Source organism: Anopheles coluzzii, chromosome 3 (assembly GCF_943734685.1).
Source record: "Anopheles coluzzii chromosome 3, AcolN3, whole genome shotgun sequence".
Lineage (NCBI taxonomy): Eukaryota > Metazoa > Arthropoda > Insecta > Diptera > Culicidae > Anopheles > Anopheles coluzzii.
The window spans coordinates 74,348,609-74,364,515 of record NC_064671.1 but is presented as its reverse complement, the minus strand read 5'-3'; the positions used below and the strand labels follow the sequence as shown (position 1 = coordinate 74,364,515).

Here is a 15,907-nt window from a genome sequence, read left to right as displayed (position 1 = left end):
CTCCCTCGATTGGGGCGCAAAAAGGGTTTTGTCAAAGCACCACTTGCACGTACACATGCCTGTGTGTGTGTGTGTTCCGAGTGCCGGTTGAGTGCCATTTTTTTATCAACATCAGTATAATCATCGGTTGTCGGTACATGATGGCGGTGGTGGTGGTGGTTGGTTCCCTAAGCACTCGATGTAACCGGGGTTGTAAATCTGATAAAAAAACATACATACGTTACGTTGGAATTATCGTTTCAATACCGTTTGTTTAGTGAGTGATTTTAAATGCATGTTGTGTTTTCGATTCCAACCAACAAGAGCAGTGTGGAGTGGGTAATTTTATTTCCTAAATAAAATTTCGAAAAACAGCAAATCTCGCGGTAAGCACTGTAGCCGATCATTTCACTTTAACTACAGCTCAATATATCGTTTATGTTTTTTTTTCTTTTTACTCAGTAAACGAAGTATTTTGCTTTGAATGCGTTCGTCGTTTGGTGTTTATTTTGACTACCACTCCTCTTCCCCCTCCTGCCCCCCCCCTTTCTGTGTTCTAGTTTTTTTTGTAGTCCGGGGGTATGATAAGATAAGACAACACCCAAAAAATTGGACACTGTCAACAGAGACGACACGATGCACGCAAGCAAATACTCATAGAACTCGACGGGACGGGAAGGTGCTGTTTAGAAGCTTCCAATGACCCCCCCCCCCCCAGCGTTCTGTTTCTTCGAGTTCAAATGCATTAGAACACTTGCTGCTGTTGCATTTTTAAGCCTGCAATGACAGAGCCATTTTATTACCGATTGCAACGCGATCGTTTGGATGTTCATGTCGCTTGAATAGCTCTGCTAGATCGTTGTCTAATATGATGATGTTCGACGGCAGAAGAAACACAGTTTTGCACCGCAGACGACACAATCAATGCCGGAAGTGGTCTGGTGCTAATGAGTCAGCACGCATGCATCACAGTGCTGGTGGGGAATGTAGAACAAGCTAATCGCTTGTGTTGTGGCTGCTCATTAAACCTCATGGGAGGCAGCTTGTTTGCGCTTGCACTTTTGATCGAAATGGATTAATAAAGTTATGGAGAGATTTGGTTGGCGTGCGTTTGAAATGGACATGGTCACGTGGAATTTTAAATACGATATAGATGCATGTTTCAAAGTAGAAAAGGTTTAAATTCAATTGAAAAAATCTAATTAGTTTTTTTTATCAATTCTTGGCTAATTGGTACATTAAGGCGTTTTACAGGATGTGCTAAGACATATTTGTAATGCATTTTGCATACTTGTAGGGGTTAATTTTCACCGTGCACCTTAACAAACCGCCAAGCAGCTGGCCAAGTCGCGCCGTGAAGTGTAAATTCATAATCGATCAAAAAGTTCTTACCCAAAACCTCTATTTCACGCGTAAATATTGTCGTGCGATGTGTGGGTGCGTGAAGAATTATCATTTTCATTCGAATGTCATCGCACCATACAGGATGATAGTTGGATACATAAATTTAGGCGCGAAATGTTGCAGTTATGTTAGTGTTTCATGGCTTGGAAGTTGTTTTGAAACACAATTGTGATGTTTAAGGTTTTAAGATCTACATTTTATCTAACTATTTTAACTAACTAAAGGAACTTTTAGTCAACATATGTATACCTATTTCAATGTCTGCAATACGTTTAGCTGAAAGCTTTATTATAAACTACTACAAGAAAGAAACGAAGTATAAGGAGGAGCCACAGTCCCAAGCGCCGATATCAAGCGTCATCACGCCACGAAAAGGTCCATGGACAGCTGGTGATTTAATTTAATTGGACTAACGGGCAAGCAACAACATTGGGCATACTTTTGAGCAACAAAATTCGTAAATATTTCGTGGGTCGGCACTGATAGTGAATAGCCGAAAACAGAATCGGAAGCAACTCGATCACACACACGATCAGTCCCCGATTCGTGGGTGACAGGTGAACGAGATGTGAAAGGATGCATTGGATTCAAGCAGCGGGAAGCTGGTTAGGTTTAACTTAGGCACAAAAACAGTGCGTAAATATTATTCGTTGGTGAAATATGGGTTGTGGGTGCTTTTGATCGCTGATCCTGTCTTGCAATATTTATTGTTTCAACATCTTTCAACGCTGCACTGTGATGATGGTGATGGAAGTTGATGAGATGAGTTTAATAGGAAGATGTTAGAATCATTAAAAAACAAAGTTCACCGCCGGACTATATCACGCTCTGTTACAGATGGCTCTTCAATCTATTTGTCGGTTCACTATCAGTTTCATAGTTTGCTTTTGTCCTTTTCTTCCAGTAGCAACCTCATTAGGCTAGGTTAGTAACGGATAAGGCATCGTTTATGACCAAAATTCATTAGATGAGCCATGACGTCATATTACAAAATAGATTGCTGGACGTCCATAAAGGGTAGTTTTTAAAAGAAATTGTCTCCTCTCTTTCTGTCTTTCTATGAAACATACTGAAACATTCATGGCCATTAATTGAAATCACAATATTGACAAGCCTCTCATAAGCTAGCAAACAGATGGTCCGTCCAGCCGATCCCGTTAATGGAGAAGCATTAATTAAGATAATGTATGAGTGATAATGATTACCTACCAAACGCTTCCAGCAGAGCCATTCCAACTCATTGACATCTAATCATGCTCTAGCAACATCTTCATCAGAATCAATTACTAACACTTGTCTTGTTTTAGAGCGAGCAATATGGTCCCCGCTTCGTAACTTGATCGTTCAGCCAACGCAATATCGAACATTTTGAATAGCAATGACATACGTCGCCGTTGCATTTGTATTCAAGCGGTTGGACTGGTTAGATGTCCGTCGGAATTAATGCGATGAATTAAATATTTCCAATTACGATAATTTTATGGACGGGACACGGCACAGGACTCGCACAGGAAGTATGTCAGAATATCGATCAAAAAATTGCAACCACAATAGCAACAAGGCCAATCGATAACTGGTTAGTAGCTGGGGTCAATCCTGTGGCCGTGGGAAGTCAGCATTGTATGGTGCTGTTAGTCGTTAGGACATCGTTACAGTAGTACATGTTGAAAATTGCATACTTTCTGGGGCATTCTAAAAATACAAAAAATAGAGTATACATTTAGGCGAAACATCGTTCAAGTTAGGTACGGGATTACTACATTCCACGGGTAATTTTTTTGTTTTTTTTTCTTTTATTTTTATATTTTTCTTTACAAAACCTGGTTTGTAAAATATTTTCATTTTTAATTCAAATTACTTAGCTACTTATCAAAATATTTTTTAAATGACAGAAAATACACAAAACATGATCATATTTTAAAACACGTTCTCAACGGCATGATTTTTCGGCAATAGAAAACTAAAAGTATAGTTTTAAATTAAAAATGCGAGGTTTATTTCTTTTTCCTTTGATATCATTGTGTCTAAAGTTGACAGGAAAGGCATAAATAAAAGAAATATACATAAATATAATATAATATAAATTTAACTATGATTCAAATAGAAGAACAACCATACATTACTCAATCAATTCTCAACATTTTAGTTATTTGAGCTTTTACATAAACATCCCAGTGGAAATGTTTAGCAAACAACTGTGTTGAGAAGAATATTATGGCATACTTTTAGGCGTTCCGAAGCATTTGTGATTGTAAAATTTTTAAGAAATCTTATCTGAACCGGAAAAAATAAAAATAAAAAGTTTCAGAGTGTCGTCGTCCGTAGCAACTCCACCAGCAGTCAAACGTTGAAAAGTTCTTTGCGCTGTATCTTGTTAAATTTCGGAGAGCGTCAATGGAAAGCGCCTAAAGGTATGCAATTCATCATTCCCTTTTTCATTGGTCGACCTACGCGGATCATGCTTGCTTGCTGTATACAGGTATTTATTATTTATTTCTTCGACTTTTTGCGCTCCTTCTTACTCTCCTTTGCCTTTGACTCCTCCTCCGAAGATGAGCTGGTAGAGTGCGTTCGTTTCCTGGACGGTGTTGTTGATTTGCCACTGCTCGCCAAACTGTTCGCATAGCTCTTTAGCTTCTCCACCTGGGGACTGTACGCCCACTGTACCATCTGCAAGTGCAGCTCGGTAGGCTTGCCGTCCTGATCGAATAACTTCACACTGCTGTCCGGTTTCAGTGCCTGCAGTTTCGCATTTCGCACAATGTCCCACGTCTTCGAGCCTGGGTCCTTGGGTGCTTTGGTGCGCAAATGTTTGTAGTTGCCTTTGGCCTGCGTTTCATAGCAGGCGAGAAACTCCACTGCCAGCTTGTCCGACTGCTCCCCCTGCGGTGCGGGCAGTTGACGTATCAAGTCGATCGAAAGGTACGGCATGTTTTGCTTGCCCCGCTCCTCGCGATCGAACCGATCGAGAAAGTCTTCAAACAGTGCCACCGCTTGCTTGATCGAGCTTAGCTTCTCCTCGTTCTTGGTGGCAGGGATAACGCGCTTTGCGCTACCGATCAGTCCCTTGACAGCTAGCTTCTGATAATCGGGATCGCGGCCTTCTAGGATGCTTTAGTGGGAGAAGAGTAAGTAAGTCGAAATTTTGGGCCTTGGCTCCTGGCGCAGTTTTTCAATTACCTCAGCGTTTGTTCAGCCGCCTGCTTGTCCTTGAAACCCAACCCTGGCACAGTTTCCACCTTGTCTTCTGTATCCTTCGGCTTAGCGTTTTTGGTGCTGGAGGTGCTGTTTGCTTCCAGCCACTGCTCGAACGTTTCGATCGCAGCCTTTATGTTGTTTATCTTGTCCTCAGCCTTCGTCACTGAAAACAATCATATGACGAATTGAAATAAAATATTTTAAATTACTCTACAATTGACATTTTAGCACTCCGTTGAGAACCACTGCATGCAGCCAGATGGTATTTAAATAGGTCATAAAACGCAACGAAAAACAAACCGATTTAAATCCGTTTGTTTTGATGTGCTTCAATCTAAATTTACGCACAATCACACAACATTATTAGAAACGAGCGTGAGACGATTAAAAATAATGATTACCTCACCACCACCAGGACCAAGCGGTTGCTCCCGAAAGTGGGAGAAAGCAAAGATTTAAGCTTGCCCACACTTGCGCCCAATGTCGCGTTAGCTCATTTTTGACCAAATATGCAATGACATCATCGTGATGCGTTGCTAGGCTACGCACCCACCGACCACACACTCACATGTCAGCACACGCTTCGCCCGTCCGATCAGACCGCGCACCGTCAGCAGCTGGTACTTGTGATCCTCGCTCTTCAGCAGCTCCAGCGACTCCTCGGCCTTGGCCTTATCCTTGAAGCCGTACTTGGATTCTTCCTTTGCCATTGCTTTGTATTTTAAATTCTAATCCGATCGGTTGGACTTGTTGGCTACCAGCCCTTCCGATGAACGCGCGGTGAAGTTTAGAAACGGACTGAGTTCAGCCGCTCGATCAGGCGTGCGAGCTTGAACGATCTTCACCGCTCTCCTAAACTCTCGCTGACTGGCGATGGTGGTGGTAAACCGGCAGTAGAATGCTTTACTGATCGTGCTAAACATAACTCTACACCAGCTCAGCTGTGTTTGCGTTCGGCCCGTAGAGGGCGAAGATCAGGCGGAAGATCCGGAACGTATCCGCAGCAGTGGAGCGGTAGGGGTGGTTGTTGTTTGCTTCGGTGACGCCGCATTGGCTATATGGGCACGTTTTCAGAAATGACGTAATGCTGTTCCGAAACGTCCGAACATGCCTATGGATGTAAGGGCGGCGTGAGAGAGTTGTTGGATTGAAGTGAGGGTCAAACTATGTATTATTAATGTCTGTTTTGGGTAGACGCATTGGTGATGGTAATTTGATAAGAGTGAGGACGACTATTTGGCACATTTTTAGGTCAAACTTGAAACGCTATTAAAGTAATAAATATTAGAGATGTGCACAACTTATTAAACAAATGTCTTTCAAAATTATTAGAAATATATTAGAAATGTGATACACGCTACATCATTCACATTATCCCCTTGTTTAAATTAATTGAAATAACGAACGATTGAAACGAAAGCACCATCGGTTTATATTTAAAAAAAATTATAAAAATTCTAAAAGTATACAGTCTGTTCCCGAGTTACGCAGTTCTCGACTTACGTGAATTCGGAGATATGCGGTTTTTTTAATTTGACAGATCAAATCAATATAATTTACTTCAAGAACTGTCCATTGCAATTGCATTTTTGCATTTTTGTTAATGAATTTATTCCACTTAAAAGTCAAAATAATCGGAATGTTTGGCACGAATCGCATCAAATAAGTGATAAAGTGAATAAAAGTACAAAATTAAATAAAAATCCACGAGTTATCGATTGTATTTTGGGCGAAAACCGCGAAATTCGACTTACGCGGATTGCTCAGGAACGCACAAACCGCGTAGCTCAGGAGCAGACTTTACATTTTCACTATACGATCGTTAAGTTTGTACGATGCGTTCGCAATAACGATTACAGTGCACTGCAAATTGTCTACACAGTTGTTGGTTTGGTTGGAAGGAAACGTATAGACAAAAATGTACAATTTAAAACAAAAAAAAGAAAAAAAAAGATAAATACATATTTTAAATGCAAATGCAACTTATGTCAATTTGTTTTAAATATGAAATTTTAACTTTGACAATTGTTCTTGAATGTGAAAATGTATCATTATATTTCTTTCTTAAATTTTTATTGCATATACAATTGTAACAAAAAGCAAAGGAAAAAGGCAATAATAAGTAACTGCAGTAATGGTTGCATCTTAACAAACTAATTCTTTATTCGATAATTCAGTGTTGCAGTGTGAATGGTTCTGTGTTCAATTTGTTAATCAATCGTGATTCACACGCACAAAAATTACTTTTGATTCCTTTTTTAAACTCATATCTTATCGCATTATTTCAGTTTTAAGTTCACTACGTCACGTTTGGTTGTTGTTTTGTATCTGTTTTTTTTATCCGCTTCTTAATAGTATCTTCCAAGAAGCAGCTGCAAAAGTGTTTGGCTAGTGTTCTATGTAGTAATAACAGTGGTCTACTGAAGCTAGCAGGCAACGAGAAGCGTTTGCAGCAGAAAAATTAAGCATACAATTGAAAAGAAAAAATAGCTTTTGAAAAGTGTCAAAAACGAATACTAAATTGAAATACACTTTGTTAATATATTAAACAAAAGTTCGCCATGCCAAAATATGGCTAAAAAGAATGGAAATAATTATGCTCTATTTACTTCCATTCTGTTGCTTTTATATTATTGCAGGATTGAAAGACGGTAAACAACAATTGACTTCTTCGGTTATCGCATCTTTTTCTGGGGGCAGTTTTTGTGTTCTTCTGTGCTCTATTGCATCAAAGTGAAGGGCATTAAACATATATCATGCATTTACAAGATAGTTCTTGTTAACGGGTGAGTGATGTGGTGCAAAAGGTATATCTTGAAGGTGTGCAGCTAACTTCAGTTTATTCAGAGTAATTTTCGACTACAAATAGGCAATAGGACTGCAAAATCCAAAGTGATGCAATCAATAATATTTGATAGATTTGAATAGTTCTTTAACAGTTTTCAAATAGGTTAAGTTCACCATGCAATTCAATTTGAGCTTGAAATTAACATTTTCATAAGAAAAATTATAAATAATAATTATAAATGATTTTCACTTACTCCAGAATGATTGAAATTCCAGCTCCTCTGCCAGTTTTGAGTACAAAAACTTCCACTACCAAACAGTGCGCAAAACAAAACGACCCCAGTTCTAATCACTCAAGTAAACGTCATTTTATTTCGTCCTGTTGCGGATTGATGGTTGCTGGGATTACAAATAAACTGTGTCTGCGTTGTCCAAGGTAAGTGAAATACGTTTCCTCATCATTTTGTTCTTGTTCTTCTTTGGCCTTTGCGCGCCTCTAGCTCGATAGCTCCTGTGACTCTTACAATGTCTGCTGTTTATGTGTATGTTTTCTGTGTGTGTGTGTGTAAGTATTTCCCCTCCGCTTTTGCACTCCTGCTACGAGACTATTAACAACTAACTCTTAAAAAGATGATCTTACTACATAGTGGTTTGTTTTTCTGTGTTTGTTTGTTTTTTTTTTATACTTTTCACTTTTTATGTTTTTCCCCCTTCCACTCTTTAAGTTTACTCAATTGATCACATTGTTTATTGTATGTTTTCTTCCAGTTATATACGATCCTCGTGCAGTACGACGATCTGTTTTGGTTTATTTTTCTTTTCCTTTTTTTCATTTAATGACTTCAGTTTTTTAGCTGCGTGTTGGTTTACTTTCTATTTAACGGGTTTAATTTGATGTTTTTTTCTCTCCTCTAGCCTTCTTATGTTTGTGGGGTGTGTTGTGAGAAAAACAATGTCACTGTAGAACGTACGCTAGCGTAACATATATCGACTGTTGTGTTATTTCCTTGACCAAATGTTCTGTCGCCTTATTCTTACACATGGCTTGCGTATTGTAGTTGTTTGCCGGGGTGTGTACAACGATTAGCATTAAAGATACAAAACAAATTTTGTTCTATCACACTTTCCTCTATCTGCCACTGCATGTGTGTGTGTGCAGCGGAGCAGGGGCTTCATTGAAACCAAACCATTACCGTATAGGATGCAACAACGAACAAAACAAACACATTTGTTTATGGCTCTAGCAAGAGTACCTTTCAGTATGAGCCAACAGGCGGTTTACATTGCAGCGCATCTTGGAAGCGGCAAACAATCTTTTTTTTTTAAATTAATTTAAATCATTTTAATGAGAGTGAGTTCGGTATTTTTCATGCGGATCTTTTCCAGGAAACCTAGTCGAAATTTTCTTTCCTTCCTTTTTTCAGGGAGTGCTTTTTGAAAATAATGTCTTACGAGAGCTTCTACACCACCTCACCATCTTCAATCATCGTCACCATCGTTTGGTTGAACGTTTTCATAATATCTTACATACTTCACATGCACTTACATTTTAAGTAATAATTATTTAAGTTTCACTTACATAGTATAATTCTGCTGAGCACGTGTGTTTATCGTATGGTGTTTGCTCGGGAAAGTATGAGAGAAGGAGCGATTTTCAGATTGAGAGAGAGAGAGAGAAGGACTGAGGGGTTACAAGGGATCATTGATGGAAAACTATAGTAGTAACTGTCTAAATGAAAGCACAAGTATAAATATTGGTTTGGTAGCAGTGAAACGACTACTAACACATTTTAGCGTCTAACACTACGATTATTGTACGAGCGCACTTGATGGTGCAAAACCTGTGTTCCCACTAAAGGAGCGAGGTATTCAAACTAATTGAAATCTTAACGCACGCAACACTTATGCTCTCTGTTTTGTTTTCTTTTTTTTACAAATCATTTCATCCTTTACGTTTGATTAGTTTTTTCTGGGTTTTTTCTAGCATTTTTGTTCTCTATCTCCCTCTCTCTTTCTCGCACTCCCCTCCCAACATGTGTCTACGGAAAAGGAGAGGGAAAACGCAATACCACCACCACCTACCGTGGTGGTGTAATTTGGTTTGAAACAGTACAATTTGTACAACAGGAAAATACACACACACCTATAGCAGGTAACTTGGCATGAAAGAAAACCCAAAGAGAATACTGCATTTTCCGGCTGTGGCACCGCACCGCATTGCTGCAGTGCTGGACTTATCGTCTATTAATAGTTGAATGGCAACTAGCAGCAGGCAACCGTTCGTTCCGGCATTTGTTTGACTTGGCTCTCTATGGTTCGAGATTGGATTGGAGGTTTAAAACCGATTCCGAAGAGAAAGCTCTGTCCCGCCCGGGGTACCAAAGTAAGTGTCGCCAGACCCGCCGAGCGCCGACCGGGATATCTCGATCTCTTCTGCTGCTTCTCCTACTAATTAACCTATTACAAATAGCTTGATTTTCAGCATCTTCTGCTTAGTGTATGGCCTATACAAGATATTTACAAGTAACAATGTTATCCACCCTTTACTTTCATCATTCTTCGCGTGGCAGCTGTGCTGTCTCATTAGCGCTTCGATACCTATGCTAACCACAGCTATGGATAGCGTGTGTGTGTGTGTTTGTGTCTGTATGTGTGTGTGTGTGTGTTGTGAGAAAACAAACAAAGGATTATGTCGGTGCTAGAACCGCACACTCCCATGGACGCCCCCTTCACTCACGCACCAAGGAACGAGGGTTGGTGAACTAGGTAAAACTGAAGTACATTTAAAATGATAAAAGCTTTGCCACTACTACTACTACTACTACTACTACTGCCCCGCATGTGGTCGTTGTGTTTGAGCGTAGCGTCTCCTGCTCTGCCCTGGTTATACCGGCCGCTGCCCGGTGAACGCTTAAAAGTCCACCACCTCCATGCGGAACGGTTTCTTCCGCGAACCGGGGCTCAGTACGTTCGGGGTTAGATGATGCTGATTCTGGAACTGGAGCTTCTGCGGCGAAGCGGCCGACTTTTTCGCCAACATTTTGCCCATCGTCGGTGGTTCGTCTTCGTCGTCCGAATCGCTCCGCACGTTGACGGGGCCGCCCAGCGCGGGTCCACTGAAATCGTCATCATCCTCATCGTCGTCCTGCGTTGTGTTCGAGTTGGTCGCCGATGGTAAGCGTACAAAGGGGGAAAAGAGACAGTTCAGAAAAAGAAAATTATTTAGTTTGCATTTTTTAAGGTGTTTTGTTACATATAAAAAGAGAAAAAAAGAATCCATAATAAGTAAATGCATTCAAAGAAGGGAGATTGTAAAATTAAAAACAAACATTCCCAAAAAAAAAGCAGATTCTCTGCAGAGTGAACCAATCTGTTTCCGATGGAATTCCCATTAAAGTTTTACATACTAGTGGTTGAAATATAACGTTGGCTTGTAAAAGGAATATAAACGGGATAACAAAGGTTTGTCAAGCAAATAACATGAGCTATACTTAACGAACTGAATACAGTACGCTACTGGAAAGGTACGTAAATACTAGAATAGCGAGTAAACTATTAACCAAGTTTAACAGAGTTTGCATAAAATAATAAACACATAACACGCATTAACCGTTTTTTTCTGAAACATGCTAAAAAACTCTGTTCTGAAATGCAGTAAAAACGATAATTAAATAAGATAACTGAATATGTCCTGCATCGTGCATTTCAACTTAACAATAATTATAATTTTATGAAAATATTATTACTAAACAATTATAATAATCGGTAAAGTTCTCGTTCTCTATTAGCAGTTTTGTTGATGCTTTGTTACAAGAGGCTCTAAATTCTTAGTGCCAACCTGATGGCGAATCTTCGAAGTAACATAGAACGAGGACTAAACTGTGCCGTAATAACAATTAGAAACACATGCTGCTCTTTTGTTTGGTGTAATTTTAAAGCTTAACATAAAATTATCCTTAATTATGATCTTAAATTTAAAATAAGATTCGTTTGTTGCTTTTGAAATGAATAATTGTACCATTAAACGAAATCGAATGCAATAGAAAAGTACAACAAAACTGACGCTACTGTCCTACGATAGAATAGACGTTAGGTTCTTTTAACTGTTCAACTGACTTTCTAATGCATAATTACCATATATTGTCATTGGATTGTTTAAATTCTGGCATGGGTGGTTCATTTATGCTTCTCTTCTATGTTCCATCTCTCGTGAATAAGGTTGTCTTAAAAATGGTCCTCTATTGGTACGCAATGTGACAAAAATGAGTGTGAGTTGGGAGAGGCAGCGCCCGTTGCACTTGCTTCCTTTGCTGCTGCTGCTGCTGGGTTGGTTATCTGGGCGCCGTTAATGTTCGACATCAACAACAACAACAACAACGAAAAATTAAGTCCTATCGGGTGTGGACCCGGTAGCGTAGCGCTTCTAGCAGTTAAGGTACGGTTAACAACAACAAACTCTAAGAGCTTCATTTATCGCGCTCTCCATCGCGCGTGCTATTCGATCGAACTGTTTGTGGTTTGGTGAATGTATTTTGCAGTATTTTTGTTCTCTTTCAAACGCTGCACACCTCTAGTTGGTAACGGACACTAATATATAACGCTAACGCTTCTCTTCTCTGTTTTTACATTTGCTGCTGTCGATGTATGCCGCTTGAAGAAACTGGCTCCAATGCACGTCCACGTTCGCCATTGTTTGGAGAGTGTTGGAGTGTTTTCGTTAGCGTGATATTTTACGTTCACTGTAAATGTTTTACACTTAACCACATGGTGTGCGTTTTTGCTATCTGTGCGTTTGAATTTGTGTTGCTATACTGGTTGTGAATGTGTGGTCCGTGTGCACGCGAACCATTCGTCCCCGATTGCACTCAGTCTACTGCTTCATGATGGACTTCCTGGGCCCCCCGGTACTGGTGATGCTGGTGGTGACGAGCGTCGCACTATTGGCGGTAGTGGAGCCGGCGGAAGTGCTGGTGGCGTTGTTCGAGCTGCCATTGCCGTAGCTAGCGGTGCCGGTGCTGGTTCGGGTAGTTTTGCCGGGCGATGTTTTACCGCGTTTGTTAGCGTCATCGGTTTTGGTCTATAACTTTCAAGTAATAAACTCCATGTCAATTGTCACCATGGACGCGAGAGGCAGCTGCGACAGCGAACACTACCGCTGCCCGGGATGCAGCAATGGCTACACTACTGGCACTACTGGAGGGTTCGGTAAGACCGAGAGTTTCGCTACCGACAAACACACACACACACAGCTCAACACACAGGGTGGCGATGACGAAAATGAATGCGATCGATGAAAGAAATGAACAAGCAGTTGCTACGTACATACAAATGATCGAGGAGTAGACGACATTCAATGAGTGTGTTTAGCGATCAAACGGGTGATGGATGCACACAAACGCATTCTGAGGTGTAAAAAAGGGTGCTGTAATGTGAGCAACACAGTGGTGCATGGTTTTAAGAGGTGTGTAAGTTGCTAAAAAGACCTGAGACCTTGTCCTTATGGAAGTGTCGGTAAGTTGTCACGACTGTTGTTTGCTTCGGCAAGTGTATAAGAGCTTTAGTTTAACACACGATCGCTCACAGGCGTGTGTAGTGATGGTGATGAAGAATGATACCAATTGGTGGGAAGAACGTTTTTTTTTAGTATACGCATGCGCTTCGCTTCGATGAACTGGTCTACTGAACGATCACTTGGACTTTGTGAACGTGGGTTCGCTGCTAGAGAATGCCTAGCGATACCTAGTGAAGCAGTCAACATGAGAGCGGGCACTACAACGATGGCGATGTTGGAGTCATGGACAGGTGCCGTTGCGCGAGTACTGTTTAGCACCGACACTTTGAACGCGGATGAGTAGGATTACATTGATTTGCTTGTTTTTTTCTTAGTTATTTAAATTATACTTGTATGTTTACTACAGTTATCACTTGCAGGGGAAGGGGTGTTTGTTTGTTTTTGCTTGGATATTTATGAGCGTATCTACGGATGAAGAAAATGGAGAAAGAGAAAAAATAGAGAAAAAGACAATGGAAGAGTTGGAAGAGAAAGGGAAGGGTGGAAATGGTAGGAGGATAATACATCAAGTTAGTATTTGAGCGAAAAGTATAATGGTTGTGGATGAACTTTGTAACAAGCAAATGGCTGTATAAAAAAGTCTTGGTAAAAGTGTTAACAATTTTTGGCGGAATTATAGAGAGAATAGGATTATTTGTTCTATAAGATACGAGCATTATATCATGGATATAAGTTAGAAGTATTCTTAATTTTGTTTCAGTATATTCAATAGTTGTGTACCATAAATAAACAATCTTTAGATGTAGATTACAGCCTCAAGATTAAATATGAAAGCTGTTTTAAAGATGTTTTTTTTTAATTTGAAATAGACTATTGTCAACACTTGTTCAATGAATCTTCAACTATTAAAGAAAAACGACATTTAAATGGAGTATGATTAGAACCGTATGAGTTACGTTATGAAACATCAATAGTTAAGGTAAGTACAGCCACGAAAGTACGATGGTTTGGGATGAACGGGCGAGCAAAAAAGAAATGCCACGCGTGGGCCCCCTTTCCTGCTCGCAATGAGATATGAGTGAGATGCAGATGAGGGTTGTAAAAATGCGTTAAAACTTACATCAAAATCACCGATCGTGAAACGTGTAGCCGCCAGCGATTGCGGAGGTGGCAAGTCAGGGCTAACGACCTGTGTTTAGTAGTTTTGGATGGAACGTTCGAACGGACGAATGATTCGCATTGGTTAGGTTCAGTTTCAGTACACGGATACGAACAACACCAAAGCACAAGCACACAGAGCGGCAAACAACATGGCAGAGATACATCGAGTAAGCAATAGTACGATTTTGGTATTAGTTTTGTGTACAAATGCAAAATTCCCATCGGCCACATATAGTGGACATAGCGAGAAAGAAGAAAGAGAAGAGAGAGAGAGAGAGAGAGAGAAGAAAAGTCCATGAATGAATGGATTAGTATATCGTTGAGACATATGATGTGAAGCTTGGCGACACGGCACTAGCGCATGACACAGAGGTGCTTGGGACTTTGGAATAAAACAAAACATGGTAGAACTTAACCTAAAATCTTAAGGCCTATAATTTCATAAATCTGTCATGGTGTTCTTACGAACATTTTTGCGTTCATATGCGTTCATATAATTTGATGAACTTATTTTCTATCACAATTGTGATCTATCTATATATAACTTATACATGCTAATCTTAAACTTAATGTACAAAGTAAAATTAATTAATCTAATTAGCTACAACAAGAATAATTTAATTCTTGTTGAAGAATAAAGTCGCCGATATTGGATTGACATGATAGCTCGTACAAAGCCGGACGGATTCGATGCCCATTCAAACTGCAAGGACTCCTGGATCCAGTTGAGAAGCCATTAATAAGCATACAAAGTTTCTTATTATAAAATTATTGAAGAATTTTAAATTAAATCCTGTCTGCTATGATTAAGAACCAAACATTTTTGCTAAAATACCACGCGTCAGTCTTGTCCAGGTAGGTATTCTTAAAATAACTTATTGTCACTTTGCACAATGCTAGAATTTATAGGAGAATCCCACTTTTTAGTCATATCCACATCTTTCGGCGGTAATATGCACTTGAATCATTACGTCGTTTGCGACCATTTCTCTTGCGCAGTAACTGTCTTCCCACAAATAATGTGAAAATGAAGATTTTCCCTCTGCGTTTCTTTACAGAAACACAAGGAAGCGGCGAGAAAAATCATCTGTAATAAATGAATGCTGACTACTAATACTTACGTCGTCTTCATCAATCATCTCCTTGGTAGAGGCGGTCGTTTCGTTTCTTCGAATCGAGCCTTGGTGTATGTCTAGATCCACCTTCAGTATCTGGAACCGTCGTAGCAGGAAGACTACGGGCATAGGCAGCACGCCGGCAATGATCATTGCCAGTGCAATGCCCATCACCCAATTAGGATATGATTTGTTTTCGACAATTCCCTGGTGAGAGAGAGAGAGCGAGATGGTGTTACGGAGAAGAAGTTGAAATGTTAGTTATTCAACATTATTCTTTCTATAGTCCCAAGAGACACTCACCAAATCACCATTCCATGCACCGTATGTAGGATTCCGTAGTAGCATCGAAAGGATAGAAGACAGCAGAATGCAACCCATGATGGCTGGACCAATGTATCGCCAGGTCATTTGCCAGTAGAGACCCGGTCGAATACCAGTCATTTGGTAAATATCTTCCGTGAACCTCGAGAGATGAAGAGAACGAATCGTAAATGATATGCAAAATGTAAAACATGAAAAACATGTCATACTTCTCATGTCCGTAGATGTATATGACGGCTATCATTTCCATTAGTGCAACCACAACCAATCCAATCGTGCCAGCAAATGAATCGAACATTTTGAGCCAATATTCACCGGCACCGGTGGTGAAGATAAGACCCACCGAGAAGCAGAACGCACAAACAACACCTGTAATAGAAATAGAGCGTAAATCGATGTCAATAACGTGCCTGGAAGTGCAGAGCGT

The 15,907-nt window shown here is 40.1% G+C and overlaps 2 protein-coding genes across 8 annotated transcripts in view; both read right to left on the bottom strand.

Moving 5' to 3' along the window:
- Nucleotides 1-3,844: 3,844 nt before the first annotated feature.
- LOC120959167 (uncharacterized) lies at nt 3,845-5,491 on the bottom strand. The gene is made up of 3 exons (XM_040382366.2): nt 5,150-5,491; nt 4,564-4,744; nt 3,845-4,495 (listed from the first exon to the last, which is right to left on the bottom strand). Exons 1-3 carry the CDS (start codon nt 5,289-5,291, stop codon nt 3,874-3,876), a joined length of 945 nt encoding a protein of 314 aa, XP_040238300.2. The 5' UTR covers nt 5,292-5,491; the 3' UTR covers nt 3,845-3,873.
- Nucleotides 5,492-7,711: 2,220 nt separating this feature from the next.
- LOC120956014 (sodium-dependent neutral amino acid transporter B(0)AT3) overlaps nt 7,712-15,907 on the bottom strand; it is a 30,107-nt gene continuing 21,911 nt past the window's right edge. For 3 of the 7 annotated variants that reach the window (XR_005751825.2, XR_007452517.1, XR_007452518.1), the window contains exons 8-13: nt 15,690-15,849; nt 15,460-15,622; nt 15,163-15,363; nt 14,001-14,069; nt 11,503-12,445; nt 10,399-10,513 (exon numbers count right to left, since the gene is read on the bottom strand). Coding sequence is in view for 3 of the 7 variants with exons in the window: in XM_049608292.1 (XP_049464249.1) it covers nt 10,280-10,513; nt 15,163-15,363; nt 15,460-15,622; nt 15,690-15,849 (758 nt within the window). In the remaining 4 variants the exon portion in view is untranslated. Of the gene's footprint in view, nt 10,514-11,502; nt 13,346-14,000; nt 14,070-15,162; nt 15,364-15,459; nt 15,623-15,689; nt 15,850-15,907 lie in introns of those variants that run through there. The other 4 variants (XR_007452519.1, XM_040377357.2, XM_040377358.2 and 1 more) reach the window with 4 other exon arrangements.